The 24,679-nt window shown below is 39.8% G+C and overlaps 3 protein-coding genes across 10 annotated transcripts in view; 1 reads left to right on the top strand and 2 right to left on the bottom strand.

The window, feature by feature from the left end:
* Positions 1-2,120: 2,120 nt before the first annotated feature.
* Positions 2,121-16,004, bottom strand: AK6 (adenylate kinase 6). 5 transcript variants are annotated; one of them, XM_070517995.1, is made up of 6 exons: positions 15,678-15,745; positions 13,942-14,074; positions 13,663-13,755; positions 5,671-5,729; positions 5,423-5,568; positions 2,121-2,619 (listed from the first exon to the last, which is right to left on the bottom strand). In XM_070517995.1, exons 2-6 carry the CDS (start codon positions 14,060-14,062, stop codon positions 2,427-2,429), a joined length of 612 nt encoding a protein of 203 aa, XP_070374096.1. In that variant the 5' UTR covers positions 14,063-14,074; positions 15,678-15,745; the 3' UTR covers positions 2,121-2,426. The 5 variants fall into 5 exon arrangements, with proteins under 5 accessions (XP_070374096.1, XP_044634014.1, XP_044634016.1 ...); XM_044778079.2 differs by having other exon boundaries at positions 15,358-15,685; XM_044778081.2 differs by lacking the exon at positions 15,678-15,745 and adding an exon at positions 15,237-15,674.
* Positions 11,868-15,726, bottom strand: TAF9 (TATA-box binding protein associated factor 9). Of its 3 annotated transcripts, none has more exons than XM_014851932.3 (3): positions 15,678-15,726; positions 13,663-13,755; positions 11,868-12,896 (listed from the first exon to the last, which is right to left on the bottom strand). In XM_014851932.3, the coding sequence occupies exon 3, from the start codon at positions 12,877-12,879 to the stop codon at positions 12,082-12,084; it is 798 nt and encodes a 265-aa protein (XP_014707418.1). In that variant the 5' UTR covers positions 12,880-12,896; positions 13,663-13,755; positions 15,678-15,726; the 3' UTR covers positions 11,868-12,081. The 3 variants fall into 3 exon arrangements, with proteins under 3 accessions (XP_014707418.1, XP_070374095.1, XP_070374094.1); XM_070517994.1 differs by lacking the exon at positions 15,678-15,726 and adding an exon at positions 15,275-15,296; XM_070517993.1 differs by lacking the exon at positions 15,678-15,726 and adding an exon at positions 13,942-13,988.
* The window catches only part of RAD17 (RAD17 checkpoint clamp loader component), a 31,276-nt gene continuing 22,530 nt past the window's right edge, over positions 15,934-24,679 (top strand). The window contains exons 1-5 of one of the 2 annotated variants that reach the window (XM_014851930.3): positions 15,934-16,162; positions 17,417-17,520; positions 19,392-19,649; positions 20,166-20,249; positions 23,758-23,914. In XM_014851930.3, the coding sequence (XP_014707416.2) occupies positions 16,147-16,162; positions 17,417-17,520; positions 19,392-19,649; positions 20,166-20,249; positions 23,758-23,914 (619 nt within the window). In that variant the 5' untranslated portion in view covers positions 15,934-16,146. The remainder of the gene's footprint in view (positions 16,163-17,416; positions 17,521-19,391; positions 19,650-20,165; positions 20,250-23,757; positions 23,915-24,679) is intronic. The other variant, XM_044778076.2, reaches the window with a different exon arrangement.

Below are 24,679 nucleotides of genomic sequence, written 5' to 3'. Positions count from 1 at the left end.
CTTAGGCTAATAGAGATAAGAGGCTATCAGAAAATGGGCTATCTCATCTACGAGATCTTTTATACAAACCTCATGGTAACCATTAAACAACAACAACAAAAAAATCAGAGCAAAGCCACAATTTGCAAATAAAGAGAAAAGTGAGAAAACCACCACAGAAAACCACCAAACTGAAATGGCAGTCAGAAATACAAGGGAAGAGAAACAGTGGAAACATAGAAAAACTACTAAACGAGACAGAATGGCAGCATTAAGCCCTCATATATCAGTAATCACTCTAAATGTAAATGGATTTAATTCTCCAATCAAAAGACACAGAGAAGCTGGTGGATTAAAGAACAAGACCCAACAGTATGCTGCCTCCAGGAAACACATCTGAGATCTAAAGACAGACACAGGCTCAGAATGCAGGAATGGAAGATGATATTCCTCTTGGTCAAACTAGATAAAGCTTTCCTAATTTTGTTGATCTTTTTAAATCAAGTTTTTGGTTTTCTCGTTGTTTTGAGAGTTCCTTATATATTCTAGATACAAGTCTGTTTCATATATGCATTTTGCATTTCTCCCAATCTGTGGCTTTTGCTTTTATTTTCTCAATGTCTTTTGGAGAGAAGAAGAGCCTGCTAGGATGGAATCCTGATGCTGATGCTTCCTAGCTGTGATCCTGGGTAAGTCACTTAACCCTTCTGTGCCTTAATTCCATCGCCTGTAATGGAAATAATAATAACACCTACCTCAGACAGTAGTCATGTGGATTAAGAGAGTTCACTTTTGAAGTGTGTTTAAAAGAGTGCCTGGCACATAGTAAAATACGTGTTATTCTTTCCTGTCATTCTTGCATCATCGTTTGTAATAGTAGAAATTAGGTTGCTGGAAGCAACCTAAATGTCCATCAATAGGGGACCGAGATGAGATAAAACCAATCATAGCACATGCTTAATGGAATTCTACACAAATATTAACAAGGTTAGGGATCCAAAGATGTACAAATGACTAATAGGCACATGAAAAGAGGCTCAACATCATTAGTCATCAGGGAAATGTAAATTAAAACAAAATGAACATGGCTGTGCATCCACAGGATGACTATTAGATGAATGGCATTGGCAAGGATGTGAAGAAATTAGATCCCAATACATGGGTGGTGGGGATGCAACATAATGCAACCACTTTGGAAAACAGTTTGGTATTTCCTCAAAAACTTAAACTCAGTTGCAATATATACCCTTGTGGGTATATACCGAAGAGAAGTGAAAACATACATCCACACAAAAACTTGTATTCATATCATGAATATAAACACACATAGTCATAGCAGAATTCATAATACCCAAAGTGGATACAACCCAATTGTGCAACTGATGGAATGGATAGACAAAATGTGGTAGAGCCATACAGTGGAATTTTAGCCATAAAAAGGAATGAAGCACTGACACATGCTACAACATAGATGAACCTTGAAAACATTATTCTGAGAGAAAGAAGCCAGACACAGAAGGCCACATATTGTATGATCCAATTTATATGAAATGTCCAGAATATGCAAATCCATAGAGACAAAGTAGATTAGTGATTGCCAGGGGCTGGGAGAAGGGACAAATGGGAAGGGGCTGCTAATGGGTACGGACTGCTTTTGGGTGGGGTGATGAAAATCTTACAGAGCTAGATACTGGTGATGGCTGCACAATCTTGTGAATATGATAAAAACTAGTAGACTGTATACTTTAAAATGGTGAATTTTATGATACATGAATTGTACCTTAATTTTAAAAAAAAGAATAGGGAGGTATGTATGACCTGACATGGTATAATCTCCAAAACACATTAAATGGAAAAAGAAAACACAGAACAGTGCACATGGCATGCTACCATATGCATAAAAAAATAATGTACACACACACACACACACTTTGCAGGCACAAAATCTCTGAAAAGGTACACAGGACCCAGTACCTACTCCCCAGAGCGGGGCATCGGGTGGCTGAGGCACAGGCGGCTGGGAGGGAAGCCCACCTTCCCAGCGCACCTTTGTACCTGTTGAATTTTATACAGAGAGCAAGTACTACCCCTTCCTTTTTGTTCAATTTAAAGGAGGAAATAAAAATGGAAAACTCTGATGCTTTATCTTTAGTCAAGCTTTATTTTAAGAGATCATCTTCATATTCTTCTGTAATAAACTTAAAGATATCCACCCATTTGGTCAGATTTACTTATTTTTTAGCAATTGAAGCATTAAACAATGAGCTTTTACTCTCAATCCTTAGCAACATTATATTCATTATACTTGAGATTGTTAGAAACCTTTATACCGTCCACCTAACAGACCTGCAGTGCTGCTTAATAGGAAAGCTTAACTGATAATCGGACAATGCATACGACGTGGGCAGAGACATCAAGAGCGACTGCAAAGTGGCCAGTCCTGGAAGTCAAGAGCTATGATCTTTGACCCACTGCTCGATCCATTTCAATATCTGATTGATATTATCTTCCAGATCTTCTGGGGTATTGCTGGGCAGCTGATGCACTATTTCTTCCTTGTAAGATGCTAATGCTTCTTCATGAAGAACTTGAAAAATTTCACACTGAATATTGTCTTTCAGCTTCTTCTCATTATAACCCCTAGAAGGAAAAGAGAAGATGGGCAAACCAAACGGCATGAACAGGAGTGTCAGGAACAGACCAGAAACTGGACACTTTTGAATACATGAAAAACCATGCAAAAAGACTTCTTGTGGTCTCTTTACCTGGAGAAAATAGACGGGCCCCTGTAAATATAAGAGACTTCTTTGACAAGAGGGTTAAACTTAGGACCAATGTATCGATTTGTCTGAATTTTTCCACCTATAATTTGTCAGCCACTCAATGAACAAATATGTCTAGCTACTTCGAGCCAGATTCTAAGCTGAGATGGTAAGAGATCTATAGCATGGTCTTAGATTTCAAAAGAGGCAGAGAGTTAAGATACAGATAGAGGAACAAACAGATGGCGGGTAACACGACGAGATGCATGCAACACGAGTACTACAGACTAACCAGGCACTTGATCACACAGATGGATCCACACTTTACCAATCCCAAAGACACTGAAAATAATTTATGTAATCTTTAGGGAGATATGTAAACTAGCCAACTAATTAGCTAGTGAAAAAATAAAGAAAATCCAAACTCAAATTAGTTAAACCTTGTAACAATCAAAATTAAATTGAACTACTTAAAAAGTGATTACTTTATAAAAAGACAACCCACAGAATACGAGAAAATGTTTGCAAATCATGTATCTGATAAGGGACTTGTATCTAAAATACACAAAGAACTTTTGTATCTTAATAAAAAAGGATGCATAACCCAACTAAAAACTGGGCAAAGGATATGAATAGATATTTCTCTAAAGGAGATATACAAATGGCCAATACGCACATGAAAAGATGCTCAACATCATTAGCCATCAGGGAAATGCAAATCAAAACCACAATGGGATCCCACTTCACACCCACTAGGATGGCTACAATCAAAAAGACAGACAATAACAAGTGTTGGCGATGATATGGAGATAAATAGAGCCTTCACACACTACTCTGGGGAATGTAAAATGGTGCAGCCACCTTGGAAAACAGTCTGACAGTTCCTCAAAAGGTTACACATAGAGTTACCATATCAGCCAGCAATCCCATTCCTAGAGAAATTCCCTACCCAAGATAAATGAATATACAATGTCCACACAAAAACATGTGCACAAATGTTCCTAACAGCATTATTTATACCAGCCAAAAAGCAGAAACAACTCAAGTGTGTATAAGCTGATAAATGGATAAATAAAATACGGTAAAGCCATACAATGGGAATATTATTTGACAATAAAAAGAAATGACATACTGGTACATGCTAAAACACAGGTGAACCTTGAAAGCATTATGCAAGTGAAAGAAGCCAGACACAAAATACCACATATTATATGATTTCACTAATATGAAGTGTCCAGAACAGGCAAATCCACAGAGACAGAAAGTAAATCACTGGTTGCCCAGGACTGGAGACTGAGGGAAAATGGGGAGTGGCTACTAATGGGGATGGTTTTGGGGAGTGATGAACATTTTCTCAAATTGGCTGTAGTATGCACAACTCTGTGAATATACTAAAAACCATTGAACAGTATAGTTCAAATGGATGAACTGTATAGTATATGAATTTACCTCAATAAAGCTATCCTTTTTTTAAAGGTGATTACTTTGTAACTTTTTCCATGGCTAAAAACAAAAAGGACTAACTCTCTCCTAGTTTTTTCATACCTTAGTCAATCTTTGGCTATTTACATAAAAGAGTAATTTTTTAAAATTTTTTTATTATTATTTTTTTTTTGCTGAGGAAGATTTGCCCTGAATTAACATCTGTGCCAATCTTCCTCTATTTTCTATGTGGGTCACTGCCTCAGCAGGTCACTCCTTGCAGGCCCACACCTGCTAACCGAACCCGAGCCACTAAAGTGGAGCACACCAAACTTAACAACTAGGCCACGGGGCTGGCCCCAAACAGCAATTTTTAACAAAAATTTTAAATTGTCTTGTTTGAGAAGAGGCATACGTACCATATGGTCTCTATGACTTCAAATTACTGTTCAAATACTTTTAATGGCTTTCACTGCCTAAAGAAAGATAGTGAACGTTTTAGGTCTAGCTCCAACCTAACTTTCCCTACATATATGCTATTTTCCTTTAGTGCACGGATTTTGTGAGTATCCCTTCCAATGGTGGTTAGCCAGAGATAACCAGTCAGTGAGAAGCACAAAATTCCGAACCTGACCTTAAGCAAACTTCTGGAGCTTTCCTTCCTGAGACTGCCCTCAAAATTCCTCTAGAACCCCCATCTTCCCACACTTTGAATCAAAAGACAGTGGGAAAACCTTTTCCATAAATTCTTTTTTTTTTTTTTTTTGGTTATTCTGGATTAAATCTGATACTCTCTCAGAAGGACTAACTCAAATAAGTTTGAAAGGTTGTGAAAGGTTGATTTATCTTGTTGGTTTCTCATAGGCTTTCCCATTCCTGTTGTGAGGATCATTTCAGTGGGCAATGTTCATTCAATAGCAAAGAACATGTTACTGGCGTGTCTGTTTTCCTAGCAAGGTCTTACACTAAGAAAAAAGCATGACCACATAGGGCGGCCATATAGTACACTGCACTGGGCCCACCTGTCAGTCGAGGCATTCATCACTCAGTCACAAACCACTGCCTGTGTTTTACAAATGCATCTTTTTCTCTTAGATGCAGAATGTTGGTACCATATAGACTTGGTTTATAACAGAAGACCAAATAAAGTAGTCACATTTTCAAATAGAACCCTTTATCATGGTAGTATTGGCCAATTTCAGGAATCTGAATGAAAGTTTATATTAAACTTTAAGAATTCAATGTTTCCCCTTTCTTACCTTGTTTCAAGTCTTTTGTACAATACACTGTTATCTGTTTTCAGCACAAAAACTATATGAAACCAGCGTTCAGGGAAGAAATCACAACCATGGTAGTCAACAATAACTCCACCTTCACTCATTTGGTTTTCTAACTCATCAACCACCTGTAAGAAAGGGGGGGAAAAAGATATTCCGTAAAAAAAACTGGGGTCAACTTTCCTATTAAATTAAAAAAAAATGTATACTTTATAAGAAATTGCACTTACTCTATCTTCATCTAAAATGGGACAATCATACTCCTCATCATAGCCATCATACAGCTGTCCTAGAAGAGATTTATGTGCCTTGTGAAAGCAGTATTTTCTAAGTAATTGATTTTCAATTAATTCTAGACTGTAGGATAGGAAATACACCATCAAGTACTCTTCAGAGACAGAGGGCAATAACACAATAGATGTCACACGGACACCAAACATAAAGAACAATGCGGGTAAATCTCAGTTTTGTCTAGAGGGAAACTTGGATCGCAATGTACCTGAGACTGTCTTAGCTGTCAAAATTGAGGCCAAGTAGAAAGAATGAGTAACAGCCAAATGCAGAATTTGTGGGCTATTAGCAGAAGAGGACTGCATTATTCCAGTAAGCTACAGATTGGTGGGAAGAGGGGACACATGGATAGAAACCCTCTCAGGCACATTAACAGCAGAGTAAGTTCCAAATTTATTAGGCCAAGGTATGAAACCTATTCAAGGCAACAATGGGTTCTCAATTCCAGAAATGAACGCTCTGCCACTGAGGTCACACCCCCATGGGGTTTGGGGAAGGAGAGTCAGTACCCAGATGCTCCTGAACAATATCTTTACTTGTATTTTTCCAGCATCCCAAAAAGCCAAGAGTTAACTATCTTATTTCAGAAGGCAAAACAAGAACAATGGGCAGTCATAAAGAAGGCAGACTTAAATCTAACATGAGAACTTTCCAACAAATCGGAGCTGGCTTTCAGAGGAAGTCTTACTTCAGAAGGCGCGCATGTCAATCCCACCCTCCCCTGAATCCCCAGGAGGCTGTAGTGAGGCAGGCTTAGGTCATCCTTGTAGCCATCTCTAAAGGCACCTCTTTTCCCCTAATATTTCAACATAAGTTGAAACTAGGTTAAAGTGAGCTTGAGTTCTGAAGTGACAAAGGGCAGTCCTGAGGGCTAGTGGACGGCACAGAGGCAGGTGTACCTGTCTCACCTGGGGGTCTGTGGACTGATCTCAGGCACGTGTGCCACCTCTCCAGCCCTGCAGTGTGGCCTCCGCCTCCTTGGGCTCCTGCTCAGCTACCAGAAACCCTATCAGCCTAAGAAAGTAAACGGTCTTGGTGTGGGGACAACTGGTCAACAATTTAGAAAGCAATCTAAATCCTTACTTCGTATCACAAACTCTAGGTGGAGAAGGGCTAATTTCTGAATTCCAAAGATAACCAGTGAAAAATTTATCTAATCTATAAAGCAGTGAGTCATTTGAGCTTGCAGAAATAAAATGACTAAAACAAACAAAATGTAAATCTCCGTTCAATGAAAAATACTACGACTTTAATAAAAAAAAAAAAAGAACAGACTGGGAGAAATATTTCATAGTAGGACAAAGAATTGAAATGTAGATTATATAAAGGCCTTAAAAATCAAAATAAAAATAAGTAGTTTAACAAAGAATAAGAATTCACACAGGACGGAAAAGATAATTCATAAACAAACATGAAAACAAGTTGGACTTTCCCAGCTATTAAAGAGATGCAAATGAAAATGAGCCTTTTTACGCCTGTTATATTAGTTATATATGTAAATAGTAAATTGCCTCTGGAAATTTATCATAAAAATAATTTTTAAAATGTTATACCCATTCAGAGATTTCCTCTACCGTTTAATTTCCAATCAGAAAAAAATTATAAGTGATAAAATGATAAAAAAAAGTTCAACAATAGGGAAAAAGTTAAATCTTGGTTTACTAACTTGATGAAATATTACGTAAGTAAAGTTAAGGAAATAAGGATTAGGTAGTTTAAAAACACTACGTAGTACAGACTAGGTAGCAACATGATAAATGCTCATGATACAAGCAGTAAAACATAAAAAGCAGAATTCAAAGTTATCTGCAACAGGGACAAAGATTAGAAGAAAAATGAAAGATGGAACTAAGTTAGTAGGATGTGAAGTACTTTTCCTTTGTATTATTTTTAAAATATTGAGTTTTTTTACAATGCCACAAAATCCAAGACTACCTATAGTTGATTCTGTACATGCGGCAGTCTGGGGTAGATTATGTTGAATCCCTTCATCTTTTACATCCTGGACTTAAAAGAGTAGTGAAATCTTTAAAAACATACACTGTCTAAAATCTAACTATTGCAATATTAACTTTCAGAACTAAGTCTTTATACTGCAATGCTGAAATGCAGCATTTCTTGAATCATGTTACTACGTTTTAACATAATACTGTAATGCAAGCTTTCAAACTTTTATCAAACACCATGTGACTGCAGGGTAATGAGGACATCACAGAGAACAAATGAACGGAAGACACACACAGTCCTTCCCTCAGAGTCTACAACAGGATGAGAGAGGAAACTACACTATGGCAATACTGTAATGTCACGCTCCGTGCTGCCATAGGAGCAACAGGATGGGCAGCTAGTACGTTAGGAACATAAACCTGGGCTATGATGGGAGGCTTCCTGGAGGAAATGGCTTCTAAGTGGAGACCTGAAGCAGTTAACGGGGGAAAAAAGGTAGGGAAGACTATTCTCGACAGAGAAAACATGCTATTCAAAGGTAGAGGGACTTCCATGGGAGGGAAGTCTTTCAGAACAACTAGAAAATAGGTGGTAAGGGGTCAGGTAAACTGAGGCCAGATCAAAAAGGGCCTTGAAGGCTGCATGGAGTTGAGACTTTTCCTAAGGCAAAGAAAAATCATTAAAGTATTTTTAGCAGGAAATGACATGATGAGTTTCAAATTTTTAAAAATCATTTTGGTTTCTGTGGGAGAATGAGTCAGAAGAAAGCAAATCCAGAAGCCTGAATATGGTATCAAGGTAGCAGAATTGTAGCTCGGCGAGGACCCTAACCTGTGCTGAAGGGAATGGAGAGAAATGGATGGATTCTAAACTTCGCTTCAAATTTCCAAAGAAAGAGGAAAAAGTTACGCAACTTCAGAAAGTTCCCATTGGAATTCAAATTTATAGTTGTCTACACATAGAATCTTAATCTAGCAAAGATGAAAGGGCTTGATTTAATTACCAAAAGCTTAGAAAACTTAATCAATTTTCTAAGCAGTTTCAGGATTTCTTTAAGGATGTATTACTTGCAGGAAAAAACCGATTGTGGTGCCAGAGTTGAAAGGCTAAGTTGTTACCTCAAAAGACCTGTCCAGCTACTCAGTCAAGCTATAAAACTGTGATGTTTTCTTTAACTGCTATCCTAGAAGTTATTACACACTCACGTGAAAGCTGTTCTTTAATGATACTAGGGTGCTGGTTATCTATTTTGATGCCGTTCCAATACTTATAACGTTTTCAGATTCCTTCCTTTGGAAACTCATTTGCCACATTTACCTCAATCCAACAAGAAGCTTATAACCGTAATGCAATTAGTACAAGACGTTAATTGGTTTAGTATTGAGGGCTTTGACACCGGCCTTTTACGTAGAGAGAACAGCAATGAATTCTGCTCAGACACGTTAGAGGGCACCAGAGATGGGACAGCTGAGCTGGGCCTTTTAGAGTTGTTTGTAAGGCAGACAAAGAAGGGCATCTACAGGTGAAGGGAACAGCATGCCCAAAGGCGGGGAAGTGGGAAATCCAGCGTTTGAGGAACAGTGCACTGTGGGTGGGCTGAAGGGACACAGGGCAGAGGGGCTGCAGGTAAGGCTGAAGGTAAACTGAGGTCAGTTCGTAGTCTCCTATACGTACGGAGGGTGGACTTACCAGCAGAGTTCAAGTCAGGCAGTCCGTCTCCTCCTTTTTAAAGGACATAATGATGATGCAGGAGGGAAGAGATACTGAAGAACAGGAAATTCAGCCCCAGTAGTCTTAGGAAAAGGATGGGGCACCACAGGGACACAGCCCCAGTGGTCTCAGGAATGGGATGGAGCACCACGGGGATTCTTCAGACAAACGATCAAGATTTAGAGAAAGTGGATCTGCGCAGTATGTAAATGTGTTTGTACATGGAGGGGTAGGAATCAGGAGTGGGGCAGTCAGAGATGACTTCAGAGCATGTGCTTTCTAAACATATTAATTTGGAGGCGTCTGGGAACTACCCAAATGGTTATGGTTAGTAGGTGTCTAGAAACCGGGCTAAGTTTTAACTACAAATTTTAAGAGTCATCAGCATAGGGAGTGACTAGTCCTGAATGAGTGAGATTACTAGAGGGAGGGGCAGAATTACAAAACGGCTGCAGTGAAATCATGGGGAACAAGGTATATGGTGGGAGACACCCATGGGGAAGTTAGTTTCAACGGCTTCCAGAGATAGCTTCCAGTTGAAGGGAAAAAATGGGATACAGCAGTTAGGGCGGGGAGAGCAAACTTCTCCTGTGAAGGGCCAGACAGTAAACACTTCAGGCTTTGTGGGCTAGTCCTAGTTAGTGGTTCCTATAAGAAGAACAGATGTAAACCCCTGGGTTAGAAACAGACCCAAGATTCTAAGTGTTGAGGGCCAGCAATGCTTTGCAACCTCTATTGAATGGATCCAACATCAATATAGTTATATTACTTGTCTAGACATACGGGCATCCTGGAGTAGGATCAGAGGCTGAAGATGATAAACTGGAGGCAGGAAAGTTAAGGACGCTGGTGAAGTGTAATTGACACCTGCACAGGGGAAGGGCAGCAGTGAGGAGGAATCTGAGACTGCACGAACAGGGACAGAAAAGGCATTCTTAGTCACACCCCTTAGGACTCCCAACAGTTTTATTAAGCTAATTCCCCACCTAATTTTTCCTGCCTTGGTCCCAAATGGCATAGGATAGCCTCTTACAAATACAGCAATTCAACATGATTACTAGGATGGCAATAACTCCACTTAGGCTTATTTGTTTAAAACCAGTTTTCTTTTTTTTCAGTCTCATTTCTCTAGAGCAGGGTTTCTCAATGGAAACCACTACTGACATTGTGAACCTGGTAATTCTGTTATGGGATGGAGGGCTGTCCTGGGAATTGTAGGGTATTCAGCAGAATCCCTGGACTCCATCCATTAGATGTCAGCAGTAACTCCCCTAAACGCAGTCATGACAACCAAAAATGTCTTCACAAGTTGCCAAATGTCCCTGAAAGGCAACCCCCCCCCGCAGTTGAAACCCACTGCCTTACAGATGATTGCATGCTTTCCCTCAAAATATATCACCACTGACAAAAAGGAGGCTGGATGTCTCAGAATCTTTCCTAGTAAGATCTTCAGATATTCAAATAGCATCTGGGAAAAAAATCTGGTACATTGTGAGAAACCTTATAAAGTACCTCATCTAACACCATGTCAAATCAGACCACAAATCTTTCATCTGGCATTATAGGAAGGGAAGAAACTAATACTTTTCCTTTAAGGCTTACATTCCATCTCATGAAATCATCTCATCAATAAAACACAAAAAGGACGGTTGGGACTAAACACCATTAGGTGGACATACGACTGGCTCAAACGGTGTGAGTACAGGCAGGAGAGGACCCAGCTGTCTAGTGCTGCTGTTCCTCTCAAGGCTGCTCATGACACATTAGACAGCAACTTCGCTTAGAAGCATTAAATCGAGTGGGAGATATCAGAACTGGGACACATGATGGAAACCGACTACAGCATGTGACTCTGAAATCACTTGTCAAAATGGTAAAGTTCAACAGGCAAAGGAACACCAGATTTCATAAAGGTATAAGGTGGAGACTGACTAGGTATGTACAATAGCAACAAAGATCTAAGATTTATGAACTATAACTTAAATGCCAGACCCAAATTAAAAATAGGAGCATGATACTGACTTACATAGTATCAAGAATACAACAACAAAGATGCACAAAACTGACCTGCAAAAAGGGATATAGGAAAAAATTTTTTAATTTCTTAAAGTGGGGAGATACTGGAAGACACATTAAGGGTCCTTAAATATAGCCAAAGGGATAGAAACTCGGAGCTGGGAAGAAGGTGGGCAACTGAGGAAGATAAATCCAAACAGATGAGGATTCACTATGAATAGAAATCCTGACTAAGTGACCTACCCAAAAAGGAGACACGGTTAGAACTTAAAACTTGCAGTCTGAGAGAACGGACCAGAAGAGTGACTCAGCCGAAGATTGCACTATGACCCACACAGCTGATGACACTAAAGGTGACGAATTGACGGCAACAACTTCAAGTCGTTGCAACTGTTATTCCTGTTGTAATAATGAGGGGGACAGTGCTTCTAAAAATATAAATGCCAAAGTACCAACAATGAAATTGATGAATGACAACTTTATTTTTTACACTTAAAGGCTCATGAAAAACCATTACTAATCCTATTAAAGAAAATCCAACATCTCAATTGAAAAGTATGGTAACTATATTTACTTATTAAATACTACTTAAGTTTTCTAACACATCAGCATGCGTGTTTAATCTCAGTACAGTGGATTCAAGACCAAGTATCCACATTACAAGCATCAAGGCTAGATTACAAATTATCATAGTCATCATCGTCGTCATCATCGTCATCATCATCATCTTCACGCTTTCTTTTCGATGTATTTGATGATTCACTGGCAGTATTCTGTGATGACACCATGTTAGTGGTAATAAGAATGTTTTTGGACCCGATTAATGACGGATTAATCAGAACATTCTGAACTGCTGATGTTGCAGGAATGGACGCTTTTACAGCTGGGGACTGCGAGGTGGGCATCTGCACCGTAAACCTCTGCCCTGTGAGGGATACTGGAGTCCCTACCTTGGTTGAAACAGACACGGTCTGTGGGGTTGGTGTGCCAAGAGTGGGAGTACTTGGTCTGCTAGTAACTGAACCAACACTTAACCGCGGAACTGTTATTCTTCCCGCAGAAGTAGATGCCTTTTTCTGTAAAGACTTAAGTCTATAATTTGGAGCAGTCAAACAATATCTATCAGGTGGCAACCTAGGGCCCGAATAGGGCTTGATCAATGGCAAAGGGGTTTGATTTCTTTGCCGTGCAATATCCAATAAAAAATCTCTTGGGGGAGGAGAGGTAAAAGACTGGTCAGCACGACACTGGATTGCCAATCGCACATCATCGGCATCAACAGTAGCTTTCTTAGCATGGCTTGAATAAATTTTTGCATCATCTAGAATTGTGGTCACATATCGGAAGGCAAACTCCAACATCTGATTTATAACTCTTGGCTCGTACTCTGTAATGCCCATATCCTTCAGGATCTGTGCCATCATCTGTGCATCTTTCGGCATGCTCTTGGGAGAAGCCATCTTGCCAGACTCCATGCTATCCGTTGATCAGACTTCAGATCATTTGAAAGAAATATGTATATTAGATCAAACCTGAAATTATTACTTTAGTAGCAACTGTCAGGAATTTAAAAAATTTTTCAAACATATTAAATTTTTTAAGTACATTTCAATTCTTTAAACGTATATTAAGTCTTTTAAATTTTAATGAGGCTCATAAAGTTCCCTTTAAATCTACTGAGTTTCTGCCCCATACAAATCATTATAGAATAGAAAAAGATGAAGACACAAACAAGGGAGTGATAAAAGATTGGGGGAAAACAGGGTAAAATCACTTTAGAATACGTGCAGTTGCGTGCAGGCATGCAACTATCAAACTAATCTAAGAAAACACCACAGGACAGTCATGTCCTACTGCGTGAGTTCAAAATAACCAGTCCTTCCAGCGAGACCAGTATCCTGTCTCCACAGATAAGCTGAGCACCAGCCGAACCTTCACGTGTTCACCCATCCCAAAACATGCTCCCTCTTCCTCAGACTCAGATTCTATCTACCCTAAGTCCGGTCTCCTCACAGGAGCCTTCCCAATTACTACTGTCCACAGCAACTGCTAACCAATTTGGGGGGCGGGGGTAGCAATCTAGTGGTCAACATAACTAGGACGTAGCGTTCAGACACACACTTTCTCTTTCTATTGGTCCCCAACAGAGCATAAATTCCTTCATGGCCATCTTTCTCTGCTTTTGTCCCCTCCAGCAAGTATAGTACTAATACTCCATTCTTTTTTTTTTTTAAACAAATCTAACAAGGGTCCCTTACCTTCTCGAGCTAAATCACCCACATTAATGTATTTCAGTCCTGATCTTGATGCAAGTTCTTTGCCTAGCGTGGTTTTTCCAACCCCTGGCGTACCTGTAAGACAAGCCACAGAAAAATACTGTTTATGAAATACTTATTAGACTTTAGCCACCTATCTACCCTTCTCAAGGTTCCCAACAACTGAAATGAAAAGTTTCCTAATTAGTAATCCTTTGTGAATTAATATACACTATGACCTAATGAAAACTACCCAAAGCATGTTCAAGGTCAGACTCTCACCCAGTGTATCTGACTCCACCAGGAGTGGGGCTGCGGGTGATTCTGATGCTACGTCAGACTGCCTGCCACCACCATGGAAATTCCCAGAATAAAACAGCCATCTCAAATAAATTACCGTCATTTATGTCAATTTCTAAAAAAAAATTACGAAATCGTTCATAGAAAAATTTAAGTAGCATCAAAGATAAATATCATTTCCACTACAGACCCCCATGCTCTTCCTTAGAGGCAACCAATGTAAACCAACTTCTTATATATATTTCCAAAGAACTCCTAAGCATGTGTTTGTGTACACACGTAAATGCACATGTATAATAGCATACAATTTATGTATATATACACACACATATAGGAGCCTATGTGTTTGTGTACACACACGTAAATGCACATGTATAATAGCATACAATTTACGTATATATACACACACACATATAGGAGCATATACACATAAACACACTGTATATCCTTTTACACGAACAGCAATACAATACGCTGTTCTTCACTTTCCCTTTTTTACATCTATTATATTTCAAAATAATCAAACGCATAACTTTCAGCCATTCAGGTTTAATACCACTGATATTATAAAACTTAACCATTAAAATTAAAGACAAGAGGGATAAATCAAGTCTCCATATAAAAGACAACAACATTTACCTCAAATCCACTATAATGCGCTAAGTTTGAACCTTGGACTCACCAAGTTTTCAATAAAATGCTCATATTTAGATTTTTTACAATATGGCCTAATATTAAATAACCAGACCCAAACAAGTCGGATGTTGTAAAATCTTCCCCTAAAGGAATTTTAAAGGCTAAACATTAATTTGTTGAGAAGCTGATCTGCAGCTCTCAGAAACAGACGTGACTTGTGCGCTGTCAACGAGCTTACGTTTTGCTAAATGATAAAACTTTATTGCTTCGTTTCCACAAAGAATGTCTCATTTTTTCTGTGTTGCAATAACATCTACACCTATTAGATCTGATTAGATTTCTAACCGGATAAATTAGAAAAACCCATCAGATTTTCCTATGATGCTATGACCTGCTACAACTCAATAAACATTTCCAGAGTCACACGACCAGCAATAAGATTCTTCAAAGCCGTTAGGCGGTATTTTAGTGCCCCTCACATACACCAAGCGCCCTGAGGATGGATCCAAAGACCCAGACGGGCCCCCACGGTCAGCCCGGGAGCTTCACAGCATCTCTACACGACAAACGACCAGAGGCGCTCAATAGATGCCTTTTCTTCTAGAGAAAAAAAGCTTCGGACGCTGACTCAACACACGTACACAGTAAATTAACCACCCTCCGCCACAAACACGCGAACCCTTTCACCGACGCCTGATTCTCAGCACGGAGAGCAGACGGACGGCCGGGAAGGCCGAGGGCCCGCGCCACGAACAGACCCACCGGGGCCAGCCGCCCAACAGGATCTCGCGGAAACCCCAAAGGCCACCCCGCCCGCTGGAGAATCGGCAGCCGTTTCAGGAGCAGGAACCGGATTCAGAGGCCCAGCCGCTCTCCGGCCGGCGGACGTGGACTGGTCTACCGTCCCTCCCTCAGCGGGCGGCCTCGGCCCACCGAAGCGACGCGCCGGCCCTGTCCCGTATCCCGCCGCGGGCGCCAGCCCGTCCCAAGGCCGCACAACCGCCAGGCCGCGCGAAGCGCTCCGAGCCCGAGGCCCGCGCTCCCGGCACCCCCCGCCCGCCCCTCCGGCCGCGCGCCCTGACCCGTGAGCAGGATGTTGGGAAGCAACATGGTCCTCGCGCGACGAGTCCGGGCGCCTCGACCCATGCGCCTGCGCACAACAGGAGGAGTCGGAAGGGCGCCCTGCCGCGAGTGCCTGTGGCAACAAGGTCTTCGAGGCCCCGCGCGGCTCTGCCCGCCCGTCCCCACCTCCTAGTCACAAACCATTGGTTAACGTGGCCTTCTCTGACACGCCTCCATCGCAGGGTCCGAGGCAGGGGCAGAGGTCGGGTTCGCGCTGTGAGTCGGGCAGGGCGCTGGACGCCTAAGTCACTCGCGCCGTTGGCGGCCCCTGCCTTTCGGGCCGCGTCGCGGAAGCGCCCACCGGTCTGGAAGGTCCCCGGGAGGCGGGTCCTTCGAGAGGCTCGGCGCTGAGTCTGGGTAGGGACGGGTGGTTGCCGGTCCACCTGGAGCGGGACTTGGGCTCCGCCGCTCATCTCCGCCCGTGAGGGGATGCAGCTCCTGGCAAGTAAGACCGCCGCGGCTGTGGCTGTGGTGTCTCTGTGTCCTAGAGGCGCGAGTCCATCTCTGCCTGCACGCCTTCCCGGACCTTGTCGCTCCTCCCCCCGACCTGCCCATCCCATTTGGGGACGAGACGGGTGGGGGTGTAGATCGCCGGCCTGGAACCGGGCCCGCAAGCTCATCGCGGTGCTCTGCTGATTAGCAGCCTTACGTTGGACGAATGTCTGAGCTTAGTGTCCCCTGTGCAGTGCGTAGGGTGGTGGTGGGTCTGCTGGAAGTATTCTTGAGGTCTTTTCGACCTCTGACGTCTCATTTTGGGAACCTGGCATCATCGGGGACAGTTACGTGTTTTTTAAAGGAGGTGACTGTCAGTCTTGCTTTCAAAGAGCGACTGGAGTCCTGACCTTAACAGTCGGCGCCTTCTGTTTCGACCTGCCAACTGTGTTTACTCAAATCCGTGTTTTTTCCACCTGTGTACCTCTTTGAAACTCCAAAGCAAAAGCGCTCCCTAATCGTACACGATTTGTATGTGTGTGTGTGTACGACCTGTTTTCTAGTGTGTGGAAGTATTTACATATTGTAAACTATGTGTGCCTCCAAATAAAAAAGTTCGATACACCTTCTAATTTATGTTTGTAGACCTTAAAAAACTTCCCTTCTGGATAACTTAAAATTGGTGAATTCATTAGTTTGTATAAACATTGAAGAATTATGAAAGTCGGAAAACACACTGTTGCCAAAAAAATTCTAATATATTCAAATAAGAAAAGCATCTTATAGGAAAAATTTACTGTAAGATTTAAAGTCTTTGACCAAAGTAAGTGATAAGTCTGAATTCATTGTATGGTGGAGGGTTTTTTTGAAATTTTGGTAATGAAAAACTGCAACTAATTTGAGATGAGAGAGATCTTAATTTTTGGTATAAAAACTGCACAAATAGAATGTAATTTTTTTAAATCAGAAAAGGTACGTACACACAAATATGTGGTTTTTCTATTTTCTCTAATATGTTATTGAGTTCATATGAAAAACTTTACATTTATAACACCACAAATAGATTGACACAGTTATAGTCGTTAAAAGTAAAGTTTACTTTGGCATTTTGGCTTCTTGCTTCACCTATGTTTGCTATGTTCTCTTTCACTAATTCTTGAGCTTTAATTTATTATGCTATTGATTATATCGGTATATGTTAATTACTGTGCTCCTGGTTTACAGTCTTTCTTAATTTGAGATTTTTTTTCTCTCTTGTTCTGCCTAGGTGAATTATACTTTGGTGTACTACAGGTTGTATACTACGGATGGGAGCTGTCAAAGTTTATAATGTCAAAAACTTTTCTTAGACCAAAGGTATCTTCCACAAAGGTATGACACACCAAAATGGCCATGTAATAATTGCCCAAAAGAATTATGATTTTTGTATGTGTTCTTAATGACATGACTGCTGTCAAAGCAGTGGTGCCCAGTATCTGTTGTAATTATTGATCTAAAAAGCCTGACAATAAGTTGTGAAACGATGGTATGCTAAAAGCACAACCTTAATTTTGAAAAAGCGTTTACAATCCCAGTCACAAAGAAAAGGCTGAAAACTCTTGATGAAAAGAGCATTAGAAGAAAGAGAAATCTATGAGTTGTAGCTGGTGTTAAAGCTTAACAACAGGCCCTGCCTCCTAGAAACCATGTGGTTCAGTGTGCCAGCTGCTCAGCAAGGCTAGGGGTGGCGTGCGATGGGGGTCAGATAGTATCACTCTTAGATGCAAGGGAGCTGTTTTCCTAGTAGTGGATCCAATTTTTCTCTGATCTTAAGTAAATTATTTAACTTTGCTGTTTCTCTTTTTTTTAGTAAATGGAAGACCACATTTATGTAAGAAATGACACTATAAAATATATAAGTAACATGCAGATTAGAATTACCAAAAGTTTTACTATAACAGATAATATTTTTATGTACTTTTAAAAATAGAGGAAAGGAGCCGAAATTACAGCACTAGTGACAGTCTTTTGAAGAGAGAAAATGAATTGGGTGTCTATGCCTGAAACTTTGTCCCGGAAGTCTCCATTTTTTTACCCACTGCTGATAATATTCCTAACCCTCTCCTTAAAAGAGGAGTGAAGTGTGACTTTCCATTCATAAAATACTTATACACCCCAACGTGCTTCTTCTGAGCCGCCTTTCAGCTCCAACTTCTGGTTCTTTTTCTCCCAGAAAGGAGCATTGGCTAATAAATGGCTCACAACTGTGGCTGAGTCTTCTTCAAGGAAAATATAATCTCGGTTCCCTCTTATTAGCCAGTCAGGGAATTTCAAAAGCCAGGTACTAAGCTAGACTTTTCTAGATTTATTCTGTTGGAAAGTAAAGAAAATCCATCTTAAAATTTTTAATTATTAAAAAAATTTTTTAATACTCCTAGATATTTTTAGGTTAAAATTGCTCAATTCATCATCTTTCTCTGTGTATACTTACCAAGGATTTGAAAGAAAAGGAAATGGTGGAGGGAAATGTAGAGAGGTGAGCATGCTCTGCAGACCAGAAGAGTATGAAATAGAACTCACTGATTGCCCAGCTTGGTTGTCCAGTACTCTTTCTCCTCGACAAAGCTGACAAATCTTCCTTCCTGGAAAGCCTGCCTCCCTTTTATAAAAACATTATTTGCTTCACAGGCTGAAGAAAAATATAATCAAGTCATGACTGCAAATTGTTCATAGCATCAGGATTCTTAGACTGTGTCTTCACGAAGTCTTAAGGCGGAGGGGGATTATTTGGATGTACGAAATGGTTCTTAGTTTGTGAACATAGTAACCTGGTCAAGGCAGAATGTTACTCTTACCTTTGTACATGGTTAAAGTAATGTCAGTTTATTTATTTTGTTTTGCTTCTCTTTTGGTAGGTAATTTTAATATTTATGTTTCAGTCCTACAAATGAATTTTTAAAAAATCAGCCTACTTTTTATCCTGGGAAGATTATGATTGATAAATAGAATTAAGTTTGTATTCTTTATTCCTTTATATGGCATTCATCGGTACCATGGTCAAGTAGACAAGTATGCATTTGCACTTAATGTAAAGTAGGAAAATAACTAGTATATGTGGAGCCAGTTTTGTTTAAAGAGCTAATTTGTGAGATTTTTATTTTAAATGTTACAAATATATGAATTTTTTTTTTGCAGAGTAGTGCAGTTATATAACGAATAGGTGCAAAAAATGTAATAGCATTTACATGATTTCTTTTTTTCAGGTAACAGACTGGGTAGACCCATCATTTGATGATTTTTCAGAGAATACAGGCATTTCTACTATTACTGCCACATCGTTTGGTCTGAATAACTCAAGTCATAGAAAAAAAAATGTGCCTTCCACATTAGAAAGTAGCAAATTTCCAGCTAGGAAGAGAGGAAAGCTGTCTTCCTCAGAACGGATTTATGGTCTAGAAAATTCAAAAGAATATCTGCCTGAAAATGAACCATGGGTGGATAAATACAAACCAGAAACTCAGGTACTAAATAACATGCCAACAAGTCTGCGTATTTAATTTCAAGAAGGAGAGGGATGTGCATTTTCAGATTATTACTCATAAAAATCTTTCTGTCTAAATGAGTTAGAAAAAAATAATTTCTAAGTTTTTTATGTTCTGAGGCTGATTTTCTCAACTTATTCTGAAGCTGTCCAATTGGATATTTGTCTTAGATTTAATGTAACCACAGCATAGAATTGATCTCTTTGTTTTTTGCTAAATGTAATATCCGTCCCCAAAATGTATCTTAGGATTTAAAAAACTTTACAGTTCCAAACCTGCCCAGAATTTTCATACAACAGTGTTAGCTTAAGAACAGAATTCATAACAGAATCCATAATGATATAAAAAATTAAGTATAATCAAAAGGACCTTTTTTATTACTCATCGTGTTGCTTGTTTGCTATTTTTTTGCATTAAAAATGTTTAGATTAATCTGTGCTGATGTACCAAAAATCCTTGGGTTAAAATGTTTTATTTTAAACTTGAAATTTTTAGCATGAACTTGCTGTGCATAAAAAGAAAATTGAAGAGGTTGAAACCTGGTTAAAAGCTGAAGTCTTAGAAAGGCAACCAAAACAGGTAATTAAGTAGGAAAAGTGTCTTAAATATTTAACATCCAATGCTTCTCTGACTTGTAGTTGGTTGTCTTTTGTGATGACTTTGTTCCGTTACGTCTAGATCACCCTCAGGAGGATGCTCTCTGGCCTTGACTTCTGGCCTCGGTGAGACTCAGGGCCTTGAGTTTTCCCTTCACTGCACTTCTTTTTCCCTCTTATGTCCTGTCATCAACTTAAAGCAAAGTAGACCAGTTAGGGTGCTGGTGTGTTTAGCACATCCAGTTATCTCACACCAAAGTAAGCAGGCAAATTACATACTAATTTTTGCACTAAATGTAGCCTAAAACAGTCATCATTCATTTTACGCTCATGTTTTTTGTTTCACTTCCTAGTTCCTTGGCCCCCAAGCTAGAATATTCTCTCTCTCGTTGGAAACTTTTTTTTAGAGATTCTTCAAACATAAGGGAAAATAGAATAGCAAATGAATACTCATATACCAGAAATATACCCATCATTTTCCCCCTTAAATATTTTAAAGTAAATTATAAACATATGACATTTGTCAGACTTTTAGAAGTTTCAGTATGCCCCTGTTTAAAAAAAAAGCATTTTTCTGATTAACCATATATACCATTACTCTGTCTAAAAAAATTATCTGTAATTCCCTGATGTTGGCTAATGCTCAGTTTGTACTCACCTTTCTCCAGTTGTCCCCAAAATGTCTTTTACAGCTGGTTTCTCACACCAGGGTCTAATCAAGGACCACACATTGCATTTGATTGTTCCATCTCTTAGGTCCTTTTGAATCTAGAAATCCCCTTCACGCCCTTCTTCTCTCCAAGACATTGACTTATTGAAGACGCAGGCCGGTGGACTTGTGGCAGCCTCACACTCGGGATTTGTCAGACTCTTTCCTCCTTATGATGACTGACTTGTTCTTCTGCCCCACGTTTTCTGTAACCTGGAAGTTTGAATCAAGGGCTTGATGAGGCTCGAGTTGAACATTTTTGCAAGAATACTATATAGGTCGTGGTATATATTGTATATTGCATCATATCAGAACATAAGTCTGGTTCTGCTGCTGTCTTTGCTGTTCAGTTTGATCACTAGGTTGAAGAGACGATGGTCTTGAACTGGCAGGTCATCTATGGGGACACTCGGCAACGTGTAGGTGTCCACTCCCCCAGCAGTCTTTTACTTAAATGCTTTAGCATCCGATTTCAGTCCTTGCCTGAATCAGTTATTTTGTTAAGATTGTGAAATGGTGGTTTTTAAATTCTATTATTATTTCTATAATTGTTAGCTGACATTTTTCCATAAAGAAAAGTTTGCCGTCACTAGCTGGGGCTATTTAGTTACCTTTAAGTACAGTTCCATTTGGAAGGACAGGATAAATTTTCAGTCATTCCTGTTAATTTTCAAAGTTCAGATGAAGCATTAGGGGCTCTAGTTGCCTCCAGTGGTAACAGGTCCTTCTCTTTTGAATCAGGGTCCTGTCTGTCTGGCTGTGGATCTAACCCTTGGTTTAGGGTGTAGGTAACGTATTCAAGGTGGATTTTCAGTGTCAGCATTGGTCTTCCTCCTCCAGCTCATAAAAATCTCTCCTCTTGGGGTCAGCCTGGTGGCACAGTGGTTAAGTTCGTACGTTCCCCTTTAGCAGCCTGCGTTCACTGGTTCAGATCCCAGGTGCAGACCTACGCATCACTTGTCAAGCCATGTTGTGGCAGGCGTCCCACATATAAAATAGGGGAAGATAGGCACAGATGTTAGCTCAGGGCCAGTCTTCCTCAGCAAAAAGCGGAGGATTGGCAGTGGACGTTATCTCAGGGCTCATCTTCTTCTTCAAAAAAAATCTCTCATCTCTGAGTGCAGATTCTTGGGCAGTTACCCTGATGTGCCTCTTGCATCCAGGCTTTTTCTCATTGATTTGTTTGGTTAGTCCAGCCAATAGTTTATATTTTTCAGTGTCCACCGTGTTTTCTCACTTATCTGTACTTTTTGTCGTGTAAACATTATCATGTTTTAAACCTGCATGTGTGTTATTATTCTACCAATTGGATGAACTAAGGTGTGTGTGTACATGCATAGGTATTGGGGAAATATTTCTTTTAAATATTTTTAAAGCTTTTAAAACAAGTCTTAAAAGCTTCTTCCCTCCAAGAAGTTGGACTTTAACCAATCATATACTCATTATACAAAAGTTTCAATGATGTCAGTAATTACAAGACATTTTTATTGAAAAAAATTTGGTGATTTCTCTGTGAGCAAGCTAAAATTGTTATTTTTAAAAATTTGTTGTAAGTACTTCAAATATTTGCTGAGTTTCATTTTTCAGGGCAACTTCTTTCCTTCAAAATATTATAAAACTGTTACAGTGTAGACAGTGGGAGGATTATGTTTTAGTGTTGCAATAGACTACCTCCCAGTTCTCTTACTGGAAGCACAACTTTTGTTCTGTGACTCTACTCACTGTGACAAAAAACAGACACTTAACTCTATTATGTGAGAAAAGTGCATGGCTGCCATGCTTGATCATCATCTCCTTTTTTTAAAAGCTGTCTGCTTGGAAGTAGTCAGGTCCCATTGTTTGCATTAGTTATGTTCTGTAAAGTTACTGCAAAGAATTAACAAATAGCAAACCATTGATTGTCCTTAAGAGAAATACAGGGTTAGGTTCCTGCGAAAACTATTGTTTCTCTGTCACATTTACATCAACCCATCAATATATAATCTTGTTTTGTATGTGTTTCTGTTTAAAGATACCATATTTAATATAGACTATTGAGTTTTTAACATTAAACTCATAGCCAGTAATACTATAACTCATGCACACATCCATTTAGAAAGTGGAACTGATTCTTTCCTGGGTCTGAGTATGCAGGCCCACCCTACACTAGTTCCTAAAGGTAAGCACGTGAGCAAGGATCACAGCCCCCTGCTGGAGGTAGGAGGTCTTCCCCCAACTTATTTGAGCTTTACCTTTTTCATCAGATTGACTGTAAGGGGGAATATTACTGGGACCTACAACCTCTAGTCTCTTGTTAGAGTCCTATCTCTGGTGAATATATGTCTTAATACACATTTCTAAGAGAATCTGATATCCAAACTGAGGTCTCCCATAAACAGATTATACTGGTATAGTATCAAAGTGTATCACCCAGAGAGATGTCTGTGTTAAGATTGAATTGAATGAGTTCATGTAACCGCTAAAAATATTTATTTCAGACGTTACCTTTTAGCCTAGCTGGAGAAGAGTTGTTTTAATTTGGCTGCTCAGTAGTCCTTGGGAGGGACATAATGCAGGGATGAAGAAGTATCAGAAGCTACACTTAAGTTCAGGAAGTAGGATTGTCGTATTTTATCTAAAGCTGGTTTATTCCAGCTAGCATCATTGTGAAATTTAGTCTGCTTATTCCAGACATTTAGTAAATATTTATAGAAGTAATTAATATTTAGAAAGAAAATTCATACGTAATATTCTAGCATTCCAATGATTTTGATTTTTAATTAATGTTTGTATTTGGTTTCAGGGTGGATCTATTTTATTAATAACAGGTCCTCCTGGATGTGGAAAAACAACGACTATAAAAATATTATCAAAGGAGCATGGTATTCAAGTACAGGAGTGGATTAATCCAATTTTACCAGACTTCCAAAAAGATGATTTCAGAGAGCTATTTAATCCTGGTAAGATTTGCTGTGAAGGTAGTGGGAATAGTGGAGAAAGTCTGAGCTTAAAAGAGTTTGGAGACAAACTTCCCATGTGTATCCCTAAGATTCCTAAGATCCTCTGGGTCTGTGTTTCCGAGAGGAGGGTTTTGCCTTCCTGTCCTAGATTGGCATCTGCCTGGCGCCACCTGCCTCACAGTCCGAGCAGCAGAGGAAACCGCACGGGTGCATTTTCTCCCATAGTTCCCGTGCAGAGAGCAGTCAGTTCAGGAGAAGGAAGGGAAGGGAGCCTGCTCTAGAGGAGACGGGTGCTTTGAGGAGGACGTCCCCACTGCTTTGTTAGATAACAAGCTGATCTGTTTGTGTTATGTATTTACTTTTTTCCAGGCTCTGGCTAGGAAATTAGACAGTGCAAATAAAATCTCTTTGTTTAAATGTAAATCAAGCCTTAAGATGTGTTGAAGAAACTTACCTTCCAACTAGAGAGCTTAGATCAGACCTCTTAGAATCAAATCACATCAGAGCATAAGGCAAAGACTGGCTTTGAAATTTGGAAGGAGGCTTGAAGACAAACATCCAAAAATAATAATGGTACCAATTTAAAGATGTGGTACGTTATAACCAACATATATAGTTGTAAGCTTAATACTCCAGCACCAGGATTTTTTACTTTGATAGTTTTTCTTATTACTACTGTAAGTAACTAAATGAGGGGTGGCCAGATCTCCTGGGCCACTTTGAAGTGAAAGGGGTTCTGTAGAAGGGCGATTTTCTTTCAATGTG

This window comes from Equus asinus, chromosome 9 (genome assembly GCF_041296235.1).
Source record: "Equus asinus isolate D_3611 breed Donkey chromosome 9, EquAss-T2T_v2, whole genome shotgun sequence".
Lineage (NCBI taxonomy): Eukaryota > Metazoa > Chordata > Mammalia > Perissodactyla > Equidae > Equus > Equus asinus.
This window is presented reverse-complemented; position numbering and strand designations above follow the sequence as displayed.